At 41.2% G+C, this 15,452-nt stretch overlaps 1 protein-coding gene across 4 annotated transcripts in view; it reads right to left on the reverse strand.

Annotated features, from left to right (window-relative positions):
• DAB1 (DAB adaptor protein 1) overlaps positions 1 to 15,452 on the reverse strand; it is a 1,151,191-nt gene that overhangs the window by 281,604 nt on the left and 854,135 nt on the right. For all 4 annotated transcript variants that reach the window (XM_027568673.2, XM_027568671.1, XM_027568672.2 and 1 more), the window contains exon 6: positions 8,083 to 8,285. In XM_027568673.2, coding sequence (XP_027424474.1) covers positions 8,083 to 8,149 — 67 coding nt within the window. In that variant the 5' untranslated portion in view covers positions 8,150 to 8,285. The remainder of the gene's footprint in view (positions 1 to 8,082; positions 8,286 to 15,452) is intronic.

A 15,452-nucleotide genomic window follows, 5' to 3' on the forward strand; every position in this document is an offset into this window, starting at 1 on the left:
AGCGTCCAGAAGAGCTTGGAGATGGAAAAGACTGAAAACCTGAAAACCACTTAGGAGGGTGTGAGAACAATCCAGATGGCAGAGGAAGGCAGCCCGGACTGTACTTGGGAGAGGAGCAGTGAGGAGAGAGAGCATGAACAGCTTTGGGAGGCATTTAGGAGGTCACAGGGGCTGATAGTCTGTGATTAATTAACTGAGAATGTTACAAAACTCAAAATGGCAAGGATGGTGGCTCAGACAAATGGTTGTTGGGTATTGAAGGATGGCCAGGATTTGGCCAAGTGAATAGACAGGGTGAGAAGGATGACCCCAGGTAGAAGGAGCCGACGCACAGATGTCACAGAGGTGAGTTCTGGGAACTGAAGCTCAGTGTGGCTCAGGGTAAGAGGAGACCAAAAGACAAAGACACAGGGACCAAATCTCAGAGGGCTTTCTTGGGGTGTTATCCTCTTTGGCATGCTGCTGTGGTTATACAATACATCCAAAGAAGAAAGTGCTGTGAAGGAGGGCTTGAAGAAAGCCTGACTTCTTATAAAGGAACCAGTTAAAATGAGGCCCAGAACTAAGCCACCAATGAAACCTGGAATGGGTTTGTCTTCAGGGAATGACCGCAATGAGTGATGTGTCCTGTAATAAATTCAAGACCATGTGATCAAAGAGAGTACAGAAGTCTCTCTCCACCACACATCATACCATATGACAGCCAGTCCTACCATAAAGGACTGGACTTCTTGACCCAAAACAGTATTCCCTCCCTCCCAAGCCCTTCAGCCCCAGAGCTTTATGGATCAACCTCAGAGAAATTGATGTCATCATATAATTAAATCCTTGATTTTGAATTCCCAAAGTCTGCAAATCACAGAGTCAGGAAAGAACAGTTAGCACACAAAGATCCAAAACCCTGCCAAGGCAGAATCGTGCCATAAATTTACACAATGTGCCTCATCTCTTTCCGTGCCTCCTCCGCCAATAAAAGGAGTGTAGCTCCTGTAATTTTTTCGAACCCGCCAGCCCTCCACCATCAAGGCACAGGGCAAACCCAGAGCATGCTTTCAGGGAAGACCACAAAGACATTAATGTCTGCCAGACCTAGTACTTTCCAGCGTATGTAGACAAACCACGTGACCCAGGGCAAGTCTCTTGACCTCTCTGAACATTATTTTCTTACATGTTCCATAGGGTGATGTAAGATTTGGGCTCATCAAGGACAATTTATCTAAAATGGTTTGCACGCAGGAAGCACAATACAAATGATGGCTATTAATAAATATTTATAGCTTAACAGCATGGTCCATTCTCCTTTGTATTTCCTGTTCACCTTCCCCATTATTATTGAAACAAGCATCCATTTGAAGATGAACCAGTTCCTTCTTCTCAGTGATTCCCCCCATGTGCCTCTGGAGAAAAGGGTGCCTTCTACTTTTCTCTCGTCCTACAGCACTAGGAGAGGTGCTTCCTCTCAGGGCTGGCCGGGGAGCTGGGGCACTGGAGGGAAAGGGAAAGTTTCCTCATCCTGAGTCTATGAACAGAGAATTGAATTGTGTTGGGTGTTGCATGTTATTCACTCACATAATCCTCATTACAACACTCCGAGATAGGTGCTACTGTCCCTATTTTACAGATGGAGAAGCTGAGGCTCGGAAAGGTAAAGTAGCTAGCCTGAGATACACAAGCAGAAATTGTGCTAAGTCTTAAATCAAACTTAAGTTCATCTACTTCTAAAGCATGACCTCTTTCAGGAGTCTTCAATGTAAACAAGAGGGAAGAAACACGCCAAGAGGTCAATCCCAAGAAGGTAAGTTGTTTGCAGCCTGATGAACTGGAGAACCACCAGCCATGGGAGCCGTTCCTGGCCTCCAGCCCTGACTCTGCCACTGCCCAAATGAGTGACCATCAGCAAGTCCTTCTTTTGAGAGCTCATCTGTGAGCAAGAGGCTCTAACTAGCCCCCAAATGCCAATTCCTTATAACCTTTTCTGTTTTTCCATTTCTAGAGAACTTACTCAAGTTTCTTTTAGAGTATTATGCTACTTGTGTTTATTAAGACGAAAACTCAATTGCTTTTAGTCAGGAAAGCTGTGAAAAGAGTCTAAGAATTTTCTTTATTATGAGGAGCATGACATATTTTAAGTAACAAATATGAATTTGGGGTAAAAATAAAACATTAACTTTTGAGTAGCAATAGGCTGAGAATGAATAAAAGCAGCAAAGTAGAGAAAAACAGGTCTTTAAAAGTTAGGATGAGACCTATAAAAATCAGAAGGGCCTCTGGAGGCAGAAATTCTTCAACTACATGAACTGCCTGCAGTCAGGGTCTCTTTTCCAAATACTTCTCTCTGCCCACAGAACACTGAGTGCTGGCAGGGCTCACAACCGGGACTGGAGAAATCCTTATGGACAAAAGACCTCATTCATGAATTAATGCTTCATCTAGGTTTCAGATTGGGTCACACAGATATAATTTCCGTCTCTGTTTGGTGCCTGAGGAAACGGAAGCTGGAAAAGTGGAAGTGTCCTGAGGGAGTGGACAGACCCGGAGCGGCAGGCCTGAGGTTCGAGCCCAGGGCCAGGGTCTTGACAGACAGTGGGCGGCCTCCCTGCAGGACAAGAGCAGTAGGTGAAGGCAGAGAGATAGCAGCTCTGCACCACAGGCCTGATACAAAGAATTTTTTTATATTTATCACCCCAGTCCCAAGGATCCAATCAGATAATGAATGTGATAGCCCTTTACCAGCTCCTTAGTGGTAAGCCAGTGTCAACAGGATATTTTCCAGGGCTACCTGACCAGTTGAGGGATTAGGACCCTGAATATGGCATTACTGAAACCATTCCTTAACCAAAATTAACCAGAATTTTTAAGAAACCTCCCAATAGGGATGCCTGGGTGGCTCAATCGGTTAAGCGTCCGCCTTCGGCTCAGGTCATGATCCCAGGGTCCTTGGATCAAGTCCCGCATCAGGCTCCTTGCTCAGTGGGGAGCCTGCTTCTTCCTCTGCCTGCCGTTCCCCCTGCTTGTGCTCTCTCTCTCACAAATAAATAAATAAAATCTTTAAAAGATAAAGAGATTAAAAAAAAAAAAGAAGGAAAAAAAGAAACCTCCCAATAGTTCACACAGCTACTGAGGCACACAGCCAGGGTTCAAATTCAGCTTGATGGGGCTCCAAAGCTAAGACGTCTGTCATATGACCACCAACTTCTAAACCCATCAGGGCTTTGATTCACACGGCCAAATCTTTCAGGTAGGAAATAAGGTAGCATTTTGTTGTTGTTATTATTTTGCTAACTAACGATCCTTGGACATAACTCTAATATCTGGAAAGTGAGTAAGTTTATTTGCAGGTGTTTCTAGAAGATCAGGAGACAGTGCTGAACTGTGATCTCAGAAGGAAAAGGGCAGAAAAGCTAACACTAACCAGGAGCTGCCATGTCGTGGCTCCCACGCTGGACCTTCACCCATGATTCTTCCCTCGCCCTTCTGGTATTATTTGCATGCACGCACACACATACTCACTGAGACAGGGTTCTAAGAAGCTAAATAACCCATCTCTGGTTACACAGTGAGAAGGAAAAGAATTAGAATTTAAAACTAGTTCCAGGGGTGCCTGGGTGGCTCAGTCAGTTAAGCAGCTGCCTTTGGTTCAGGTCATGATCCCAGGGTCCTGGGATGGAGTCCCACGTCGGGCTCCCTGCTCAGTGGAGAGTCTGCTTCTCCCTCTCCCTCTGCCTACCTCTCTGCCTACGTGTGCTCTCTCTCTGTCAAATAAATAAATAAAATATTAAAAAAAAATAAAAAATAAAACCAGGTCTGGTTCCAAAGTGAGTGCTCTTTCTACCACACTCAGCTACCAGGTGGCGCTGACTGAGGAACCCCAGGCACAACACCCAGAAACGTCTGCACCTGCTCATCCTGGGACCCGTTCCTCTCCCACAGTCTTCTACTGGGTGGCCTAGTGCCCGTTTTATAAATAAGCATCGTGTCAGCTCTTCTCCTTTGATGGCAGGTAACGAACCTGAAAATCTACATTCCCATCCTCCATCAAATTCCACTCCTGGAATAGGCACCATTTGACAAGCTGCATGTGTAGTGACACAATCCAATAAAAATGAAATGAAGAAAACAACTTTATTTCTTAGCACTTTCAAGCTTTCCTTATTTGAATTGTGAATACTCCAGTTACGTCTCTTACATGGCCTGTCGAGAAACGCACTTTATGGTGAAATATGCCCCTGTGTGACTTGTATTTGAAACTATGTGACTTCCTTTCAAAAGCCTGGGTTAAAGAACCAGGGTGATAGGTTTGTGAGAAATTCTAAAGGGCCTCTTAAACTTTATGCCACTCTCGCTCTTGACAGATGACCCATATTGTCAGGTGTTCTTTTTTAGGAAATAAAATATCTTCCCCAGGAACCATCTAACTCTTGCCAAAGGAGCAAACCCCGCCCCCCCCAAAACCCTTCTAGTCTGTAATATCATATAATAATATGAGAAATGTACTTATGATCTAATGTCAAATAACAAAGCAGCATATGAAACTATGAATTAGTATGATCTCAAACACATATCCTGAAAAGTCAGTCCAGAAGGAATTCACTTAGAATGTTAATAGCAGTTAATTTTGATTAATGGGATTAGGCATGCTTACTTTGTCTCTTTTAATTCTCAGTATAATAAGAGTATATACCTTCTAAAAAGTCAAATAAAATTACTAAAAAAAGAATATAATTTTTTCAGAAAGGGGCTTAACTATCATTCAGTATTTCTTTAGCACCAAAAATCACTGTATGAAATTATAAACTTTAACTAATACCAGACACAAAGATTGTTCAAGAAAAGAAATTTATATGCCAATCATGCTGATGAATATAGATATCAAAATCCTAAGTAAAATATCAAAAAATCAAATCCATATATAGAAAATGATACATCATGAACGAGTAGTAGTTACTTCAGAAATGAAGATTAGAAAAATCTATCAGTAAAATCCACCACAATATAAATTGAGAGGAAAAATACGTATAATCACTGAAATTAATATAAAAAAGCATATGATAAAATTCAACATGCAAACTCAGAATTTAATAAAAAAATACTTCCTAGACAATGATAAGTGAAGAAGAAATTATAAAAAAAATCTCTAGTAAACTTTAAAGATCACACAGGAAACTTAGAAGCATTTCCATTAACTGAAGATCAAGTTAAGCATACCTCCTATCACTAAATATTGTACTGACAGATCCAGCCAATGCAATAAGACAAGAAAAATAATTACTTAAGGATTAGAAAGGAAAACAGAAACCTACTTATGAGGTTATATGTTGTCTCCATAGAAAAATCAAAGAGGAATTGGAAGAATTAGTAACAAAGTTTAGTAATGCTATTATATTCAAGATTCAAGGTCAATACATAAACTGTTAACATTTCCTTTTAAAGTTCTACTTATTTTGGCTCAGTCAGCAACATTTGCTTAATGGAATACTTATTGTTCCACAGGAAAAACTGAAGAGTAAGAAATAAATTAATCCTGTTATGAGCACATTCTCTCCCTTTTTTAATGTATGTATGTGCTTTCATGGTGCCTTGAGCCAGAGAAGTCTATCAAGAATGCATGTTGTTTATCACTGCTACATAACTAAGAACAATTATAAAATCTTACTTTGGGACAAATCAGCTATACACTTTCTAAGATCCCCTTGGTTCTAGAATGGGATAAGAGAAAACAGGATAATGATGATGATGAAGATGATGAAAATGAAGAAGAGGAAGAGGAGGAGGAGAGCACAGAAATGGTAGGAGAGAAACGGAGAAAAGAGAGAGGAGAGAAATGGAGAAAAATGACAGGGAAGAAAGGAGATGAGAAGAATTAAGGAAAGAAGGATAAGGAGAAAAGGGAAGGAAAAAGAGAAAAGGAAGAGGAAGAACATACATAAAGACTCTTTGTTGGGGAGCTTGGGCAGCTCAGTTGGTTAAGCATCAGCCTTTGGCTCAGGTCACGATCCCAGGGTCCTGGGATCGAGCCCCACGTCGGGCTCCCTGCTCAGTGGGGAGCCTGCTTCTCCCTCTCCCTCTTCTCCCCTGTTTGTGCACTCGCTCTCTCTGTCAAATGAATAAAATCTTTTATAAAAAGTGTCTTTGTTGATCCTTTAATAAATGCCAAGTACTATACTAAGTATTTAATCTGCCTTATCTCAATTATTCTTCACAGTAAGCCTCTGAAGTTTAATATTATATCCTTACTTATAGGAGAGAAAACAGATGCTCAGAGAGGTTAAGTAACATTCCAAGGTCACATGGTTAGGAAGTGGCATAGCTAGAATTTGAATCCAGGTCTGCCTGCCCAGACTCCATGCATGGTATTGGCCACTTGCAAGCAGATATTCCTGGAATATGTATTATGCTGATTTTAGAGTGTTGTAAGACATGAAGATGAGGAGGTTCTAAAAAGGTCACCTTCATGCTCCCATTCCAAATCTTCAACTAAGCCAATGTTCTGAAAACCTGAATCCTCATTTTAAGAATGCTCCTGGTTTTGCATGTTCAATTTAAGAATGAAAAGATATTCAGTAAGATACAATTTTTAATGCATTAAGCATTCAAGAGCACAAGTTTGGTGGAAAGGTTAAATTTGAAGCAAAAATATAACTTGTCATTTTTCAGTGAAAAAGCATTTGAATTCTGGTACATTATCATGCTCTGCAATCTTTTTTTTCCCCCATGTAGCAGTTCTCCCAAGACCTGTCCTCTCACTGACTTGCTTTCCTTCTATTATTCTTAGACCATGATGCATAAAATACAAGGTTTACATTACGTTTTAGGAAATGAACTAGACTACTTCCAAAATATTTGTGTTTCAAATAAACATCCAACGCAAAATTTACCATCCTTGCTGAGGTTTTGGCTCTCTGCAAGCTGCATGTGTATTACATTTATGTCCCTTGCTTCCTATAGAGTGTCAAACAAATGCCATCACGAAACATGACTGGGCAGACACAGCAGTGTCTCAAACAAATCACTGCCTATACAAAGCAGCTAAGTGCATCCCGGTTTGGAAGTCCATATTGACAGATTTCAAGACCTGAAAGAGAAGTCTATTAATCCTCCTCCATGCGGCTCAGAAGACGGAGGAGAGAAAGACAACACACAGCACGAAGTTGCTTACACCTAATTGCCACCGGGAGACAAACATCCTGAAAGGTACGGTCAATAAAGCCATGGGACCCAATTCTCAAGAAAACACAGAGAGTGAGAGAATTATTTTATTATCATACTATGCATGCCAGTCCTCACTAACAGATATTTACGTGCTTCCTCTGCATCAAGCACGTTCCAAGTGTTGGAGTTAAAAGATGAACGAGAGGTCCAGCTCTGCAGGAATGCATAGTCCAGCCAACAAACAAAAACACAGGAAATTTTTAATAAAGTGAGATTCTAACAAAGCCCTACCGTAGCAAAACCAACAAAAACAACTAACCCAGTGTGGGTTAGGAAAGGACTAACCTAGAGATTGAGTGGAAGCCAGTCTAGGAAAAAGTGGAGAGTGACAAAGGATTTCGGGCAAGATTATTGTCCAGTGGTTCTCAAAGTCTGGACTCGGAAATAATAGTACCAGTACCATCGGGGAATTTGTTCTAAATGTAGGCTTGGGCCCTACCCCAGACCTACCAAACCCGAAAATTCTGGGGATGAGACCCAACAATCTGTGTTTTAACAAGCCTTCCAGGTCATTCTGGTGCTGCTGGAATTTGAGAACTTTGGATACCTGCAAAAGTGAACCACAAGAGACAGAATGCCTGGAGGGGAAATAGGATTGGATAAGGAGGCAGGAGATTAGGCAGAGATGTTGCTTGCTGGAGGGATGGGTAGAAGGCATACCAGGAAGGGTTTTATACATTATGAAAATAATTTTGGATTTTACCCAAAGCATAATGGAGAGCCATTAAATATACCATGAGTACAGAAAACAGCAAATAATACTGGTGCCCTTTAAAAAACATATGCCATCACAAAGATAATGCTATACATCATTCCAGAGATAAAACACCACACAGATAAAAAGCCAGTAAGAAAGGAACAAATCAGCCCTACCTTTCTTTCTGGAGTCTTTCTTGGCGCTGGTTTTCACAGCTACTTGAAGTTCTGTCTCAGTTGACATCCTACTAAATCCTTAGTCCACTTCACACAGATCCCGGGCCTCGGCCAGGCTCATGGAGGACTCCTCTCCAAGAGAATGACTCCTCCCTTCAGAAACAATGCTCCGAGCTGCACATCTCATTCACTCCTTCCGAGCACTGCGAATCAAGCCAAGAGAACGTTCAGAATCATCACCCTTTTGAGGTTAAACAGAAATTAGTCGGGGGTTGGGGAAATAAACTGCCAAACATACACCAGGAAAATCTTGGTCTCCATGCACAAACTGCTCACTCGATGTCATCAAGCCACTGACAGGGTTTGTAGCAAAGGGAATGAGAGGTCTACCTGAAACATGGTCTCTCAACCTAGGTACATAACTCAAAAGAGATCTTTTTAAAACTCTGGATTTCCAAGAAGGACAAAACCCAACTCTTTGTTTTCCACATGTCTTGCTTTCAAGCAGTAGATGCCACCCAGAAAATATAGCAAAGGAGTATTTCCTGAGCAACCCCAGGGAGACATTTCCAACAACAGGGCACCCATCCATCAGCCAAGCTTGATCAGAGTCGTGGCGGCTAAAGCAGATCATAGAGAAATGACCTGTGGTCTGTCCCTTCACTGCCAGGCATCTGAGGGGACATGGAGTCGACATACAATTGGGCCCCAAGGGTAAGGTGACAAATGGGGCTGAGAAACTTTCCAGCAAGCCAATTTTTATGTCAGCTTTTTCCTCAGCTATAAGAGCAGACAAGCATTTAACATGGGGAGAAAAAGAAAAGAAGCAGGCAGCCACACGTTCCATTTTTTCTTTCTTTAATAAATATGCATCGCACACTACTAGGTACTATTAAGTCCAGACTCTGTGCTGGGAAGAGATGATAATGATAATAATGATAATACAACCACTTCAATTACAGCTAGTATTTACTATGCACTAACTATATACTTTGCCCTCAGCTACTGCTTCACATACATTATCTCATTTGATTTCAGTTAAATTGAATGAATGTATTTCCTGTGTCGAGTCAACTGCCTTTCCCAGTGACCATCTATCTGATAGCTGTATCAAAGAGTTCAGTTGAAAATAAACATTTCACTAGTTATCCCATTTTTTTAAAGAAAATGAAGATAAAGCTACTGGAAATAGATCTTCAAACTGTGCAGCCATTTCTGAGCTCATCCCACAGACCCAGAATGGTTGAATCCAAAAAGGCTGACCCTGAATGTGGGTTTCTGCTCAAAAAGAACAGTAAACCGAACCTCTTAATCATGATAACCAAAGAAGGCTTAACTAGAGGTCTAATAAAAAAGCCACATAAAATTATAGGAAGGCTTTCTACCCTCTAGATTTGTCCATGTCGTTACAAATGGCAAGAGGGTATAATGCTGAGCGAAGTAAGTCAGAGAAAGACAAACACCATATGACTTCACTCATATGTGGAATTTAAGAAAACAAAACAAAGAAGGAAAGAGACAAACAAACACACTTTTATATACAGAGAACAAACTTGGGGTTACCGGGGGGGGGGTGTGGAGGAGAATGGGTGAAATAGGTGAAGGGTATTAAGAGTGCACTTAACTGTGACTGGCACTGAGAATAGTTGACTCACTATATTGTACGCCTGAAACTAATATAACACTGTGTGTTAATTATACTTAGATTAAAAAAAATAAAATTAGTAAAATTATAGGAAGGCCCAATAATAGGGAAATTCCCACCTTAGCCAAAGATACTTGGTTTATTTATTTTTTAACAAGTGATTTTTTTAAAAGGATGCTGGCCCCGAATGAAAGATGTCTCAACAGTAGGAACTAAAGCTACAATTAAGGAAAATACAAAACTGCCTTCCTAGAATGGGGTCCCTGAAATCAAACACAGAAAACAAGAACCTTCCCTCCCACCCTTATGCCATCTATCTGCACCACACCACTAGGCCTCACCCCCTTCCTAACCTCTCCTCTGAGAGAAGACCACATTCCATGGGAGATGACAGAGCCACAAAGCTTGGCCATACATGGACATAATTTTATTAATGCTGAGCATTTCACTGCAACAAATATCTTCTAAGGACCTACAGTGGGCCAGGTGCAAATGCTGGCTCATTCAGGTCAACAGACATCCACTGTGCAACCATCCTGGCTAAGAGTATGGATTCTTTATTCCTGTTGTCAAAGATGCTCAGTCTAATGGGGATGTCAGTCATGTAAAGGACTGCAATACACACAACTGGAACTAACACACACAAACACCGGGTGGGTATACTGGGGCACAAAAAAGCAAGTACTCTTACCGTTTGTCTCCCTCTCTGGTTTCTTCCTGTTTCATTTTTCCCTCCCTTCCCCTATGATCTCTTAATCTCAGGAAACAAACTGAACGTTGCTGGAGTGGAGAGGGGTGGGAGGGATGGGGTGGCTGGGTGATGGACACTGGGGAGGGTATGTGCTATGGTGAGCGCTGTGAATTGTGTAAAACTGATGAATCACAGACCTGTACCCCTGAAACAGATAATACATTATATGTTAATAAAAAGAAAAGAAGCAAATACTCACCTTTGCTTGGAAGAGTCAATAAAACTTCTCCGAGGAGGAGCCCTATTGTGTGGGGTCTTGAAGAATGATTCTTATGCCAAGTGGATAATAAGAGAAAGGACTAATGGGCACTCAATAAGTACATGTATAAAAATATGAATGAATGGCTGTTTCTGACAGAAGGATCAGCTATGCAAAGACAAGGAGTCTTGCAATGAACAGCCCAACTAATAAAAGGAAATATAAGTCTAGTAGGGAGGGGATGTACTTCTTCATCTTTGCAACTATAACTTGTACAGCTACCTTTCTCTTCAGTCTTTCTCCTCGAGTCTCCCTTGACATTCTATTGACCCCTCAAGGTTGAGTTCAAAGAAGTATCGTAGGCAGAAAGGTTTTCTGGTCTCTCTCTTAAATGGAATCTCTCCCTACTTATACTATGATCTGCTTTTTGGCCAGCTCCATAGCTTCAGCCACTTATAAGCAATGTGATATTGAGGAAGTTACTCGACCCCTCCTTGCCTCAGTTTCTCCATCGGTATAATGGGGGTAACATGGAGCTGTGGAAATGAGGTGTGACTACACATGTCACATACTTGGAAGAGTACCTGGCACACCTCCTGGAAAGCACTTAATAAAGATGAGGTGCTAATAATTTCCTGTGTTAACAGCTCAAGGTCACATGGCAGTGTGTGACTACAAGTCCATACTGTTACCCTCCCTTTATAGAAGAAGAAACTAAGGCAGGTTATGTCTCCCCTTTAAAGACACTGCAGGAAGAGAGAGAATCTACAGATATTTCCATCATGCTGGTTTTGCACACAGTAGGTACCTAACACATAAATAGTAAAATGAGCTGAAATATATAGATTTTACACAATTTCAAGCCTTCTTATAAGTTCGTATATAAAACTGGATGGGAACTGGGCCATTTTTTCCCCCTTCAACTTTGTAAAGCACAATACAGCACCTCTCCCTATTCTGTGGGTATCTCCAGCACTGAGTGTTCAACAAAATGTGATTGTGTTCAAGTGTTTATAAAGCATTACTTGTGGATTTCCGAAGTACACCCTGATATCAATAATGAAACCAACATCATTTCAAATAAAAACTTAAAAAAGGAAACTGCAGTAAGGAGAGAACCTACCATAGCCTGGGTCCTGGCATCCCCTTTAATTTTCCAAAAGCCAGAGGTTGGGAAAATGCTGTGAAGTAACTCCAAATTATTTAAGAAATTTGTTTCTTTGTAATTAAGGAGATTAAAGTCCCCCAAGGGCCAGAAACCATGTGACAACTCAAATCATTTTCCCCCAGTAAAAGCTGTGAAACCCTATCAGTTAAATTCAGGCTCGCCTAGAATTTTGAAATGCTTCAATAATGTTTCTTTGCTCCACACAATCTGCGGTAATTTAATATTCCTGAAGTGTGTCAGGTTTTTTATAATGAGCTCTTCAAATCTAAATGTGAATTATGTAACATTCCACTACAGACATTCTGTCTAGTGAACTGCTTCTAAATGTAAAATCCTGTGTTCAGTGAGTTGGGGGGGGCTGGGGGGCGAGTTTGGGAGAGGGGGGGCACAGAAACACCAAACCACAAAGCAGAGAAAACACATAGGCCTTTAAAAAAAAGGCAGCATGAAGGTCAGCACAAAGAGCATCCATAACAGAACACATACTAAAAACCTACTGTAACACAAAGTTGTGCTTTCTCTCCCCCCCATCTATCCTTCTCATAAGATCCTACTGGAGAACAGCTAGCATTTAGGAGGGCCCACTATTTGCCAGGTATGATACTATGAACTTCGTTTACTCAATCTTTCAACCGCTTGAAGTTAGGTTTTATTATTAGTTTTCATTTAACAAAGAAAAGCAGAAGCTGGTTTGGTAGCTGGTCCAAGGTCACATGGCTATTAAGTAGCACAGCGCAGGGCAGGGTAAAAACCACTCTTCTCCCCACTTTCCCTGAGAAGCCTCCCAGATGTCCATCAGCTGGAAAAACAAAATGTGGTCTTATCCATGCAGTGGAATATTATCTGGCCATAAAAAGGAATGAAGCATTGATATATGCTACAACGTGGATGAACCTTGACAACTGTAGGCCAAATGAAGTTAAACACAAACACACCATATGACTCCATTTATATGAATGATCCAAAACAAATACATCCATAGAGAGATGGAAAGCAGATCAGTGGCTGCCCAGTACTAAGGGAAGCAGGGAAGGGGGAGTGACTGCTTCGTAGGTGCAGGGTCCCGTCTAGGGGTGCTAAAAAGGTTTTGGAAGTAGACAGAGACAGTGGTTGCACAACATCATAAATGTAATAAATACCCATGAACTGTACACATTAAAATGGCCAATTTTATTTTGTGTGCATTTCACCTAAATTAAACAAAAACAAAAACAAGAAAACCTCCAAGCCAGGTCCCACACCCAGATTTAAGCCTTTGTGATATGCTACGAACACTGCAAATTCCATTCCAAAAGGATAAAACCAGACTTAAAACACAGATGAAGAGGCAGTCGTCCCAGAAGCCAGACTTTGGGATTAAAAGCTGCATGCTACTACCTGTGTGTTTTGGGACTTGGGCATCTTAATCAGCTTCGTCCAAACTATGAAGCACCCAAAACAGGTTATTAACAAGGCACAAGAGTTTATAACCATCCAGACGAAGAGCCTGTTTCCTCATCAATAAAATGGAAAGACCACCCCCAAGAATGTAAGATTTAGAAGATCAATGAGATCTGGGCACTTAAGAAAAGAGTCATAAATCTGCTTGTCTTTACATAAAGAAACACAGGGTAGGCAAGAGAGGGAGCCAGGACATCGTTTTCCTACACAGGGACATCTGGGCAGTGGAAGGACCAGGTGACCGGGTGGAAGGATGTGGCAGAGGGTGACACTTCTGAGTACAGTTTTCTGCACTGTTGCCCCCATTTGGAAGCCTACGGTTCTACATACCCAAAAAAATCAAATTCAATTAACAGGGGTGAGGAGTGGGGTGGTGGGGGAGGCTCAGACTAGAAGTGGACTGAGACAAATCTCTCCAGTGGCATCTCAAATGAACGTCACAAACAGTCTCTGATGGGATGAGAAAGAACTAATCCAAATAATTCATGAACACAGAATTTGACTGTTTACTCTCAGTCGTGGGCAGCGTTGTAGAAGGGGGAACTGCAAACAACCCCCAAACTCCTTTTAGTGGGTTTTTTTTTTTTTCCGGTAGTGTTTTGGGCGAATTACAAAACTGTTTTAAATGTATGACAGTGTTGAACGAAGGGGTAAATGTTTTGATGTTCTTGGAGCCCAGTTCTCACTACGAAAGAGGAGACATTAAATTATGGAAAGGGAGAAACCAGGAAAGAATACTGTGGGGAAAGACTGGAAATGGGAGATTTCCAGCAAAATCATGATTTGTGAAATACGCATGCATCTGTGTATGTATGTACGCATACATGCGTTTATATGCATACGTGTCCCAGCTCTGTCCCTTGAACGGGTCTAGGAACAAAGATACCCAAGGAACATCATGGTGCCTAATGCCTTAATTTTGTTCTTTTACTACTATTCCCTAGTAAAAGGAACCAGGGGTTCTTGTAGAACTGGCTGATTTCAGAGCTGGGGTGGGGCAGGTGCAAGATGAGCCTGAAATATCTCATTACTCCAGCAAGCAAGGAAGTGCTCAAGACAAACACAAATGGATGGGGGCATGTCACAAGGATACAGAAGCCATCTCGGAGGTGCAGTCATTGGCCCAATCTGGAATAATTTAAACACCAATGTCATTTAAGGATGGCAATAAATAATAAACCACTGGGGGGGAAAAAAAACAATCCATGAAACCATACTGATAAGAGATAAAAGGAGGAAGGAGGGAAGGCTGCTCTGCTTAGAGTAGAACAGGTACTATCTGGGATATACAGAGGGGGTGTGGGGCAAAAAGCCAACATTTTGAAGCCATCAGAATGAAGCTTAGTTAGGCAAGAACCATCCATAAATGTTAAATCCCAGGAAAGTTCTGATGAGAAGACATCTGCAGGTCCTTCAAGTGTCTTCCCACCTACTGCTTATAGTTGCAAGGGGAAAATGTGTGATTACACAAAGGAAAATTGAACAACACCTCGATTAGTTTATCCAAATGAACACTCACAAGCCGGGGCAGATGGAGATGATGGAATCCCCTCAACAGAATACATCACTACCATGCAGTATTCTGGCCTGGAATCTAATCACATCATGCATTTAAAAATTGGGGGGGGGGTGGAGGGGAGGAGGGAGACTGTATCCTTCAAAAATACAGTAACAAAAGACAAAGAGAAGCTGGGGAAATATTAGTAAAGAAAATATTTATAACAACCAAATGCAACACCTGTAGAAGATCCTGTACTAGAGAGAAAATACTACAAAAGGAATTACTGGACCAATGGACAAATTTGAATATAAATGGCATATTAGGTAAAAATACTGCATCCGTGTTATGTACTCAATTTGATAATTTTCCTATGGTAATCAAAGAGAATATCCTGATTCCTCAGAATAAAGGACTTAGGATATGTGCACCTTACATACACTTGTCTACATCACATACTTGTATCTATGTACATGCATGAATGTGTGTGTGTGTGTGTGTGTGTGTGTGTGTATCCATATCCATAGAGAATACACAAACAATAAAGCTAATGGGATAAAATGTTAGCAGTTAGTGAATTTAAGTAAAGGGTATGGCAGTTTTTGTAGTTTTTAAAGGTATAATTTTTAAACATTTCCCTGTAATTTTGAGATTTCTAAATTAAAAAAA

Source organism: Zalophus californianus, chromosome 4 (assembly GCF_009762305.2).
Source record: "Zalophus californianus isolate mZalCal1 chromosome 4, mZalCal1.pri.v2, whole genome shotgun sequence".
Taxonomy (NCBI): domain Eukaryota; kingdom Metazoa; phylum Chordata; class Mammalia; order Carnivora; family Otariidae; genus Zalophus; species Zalophus californianus.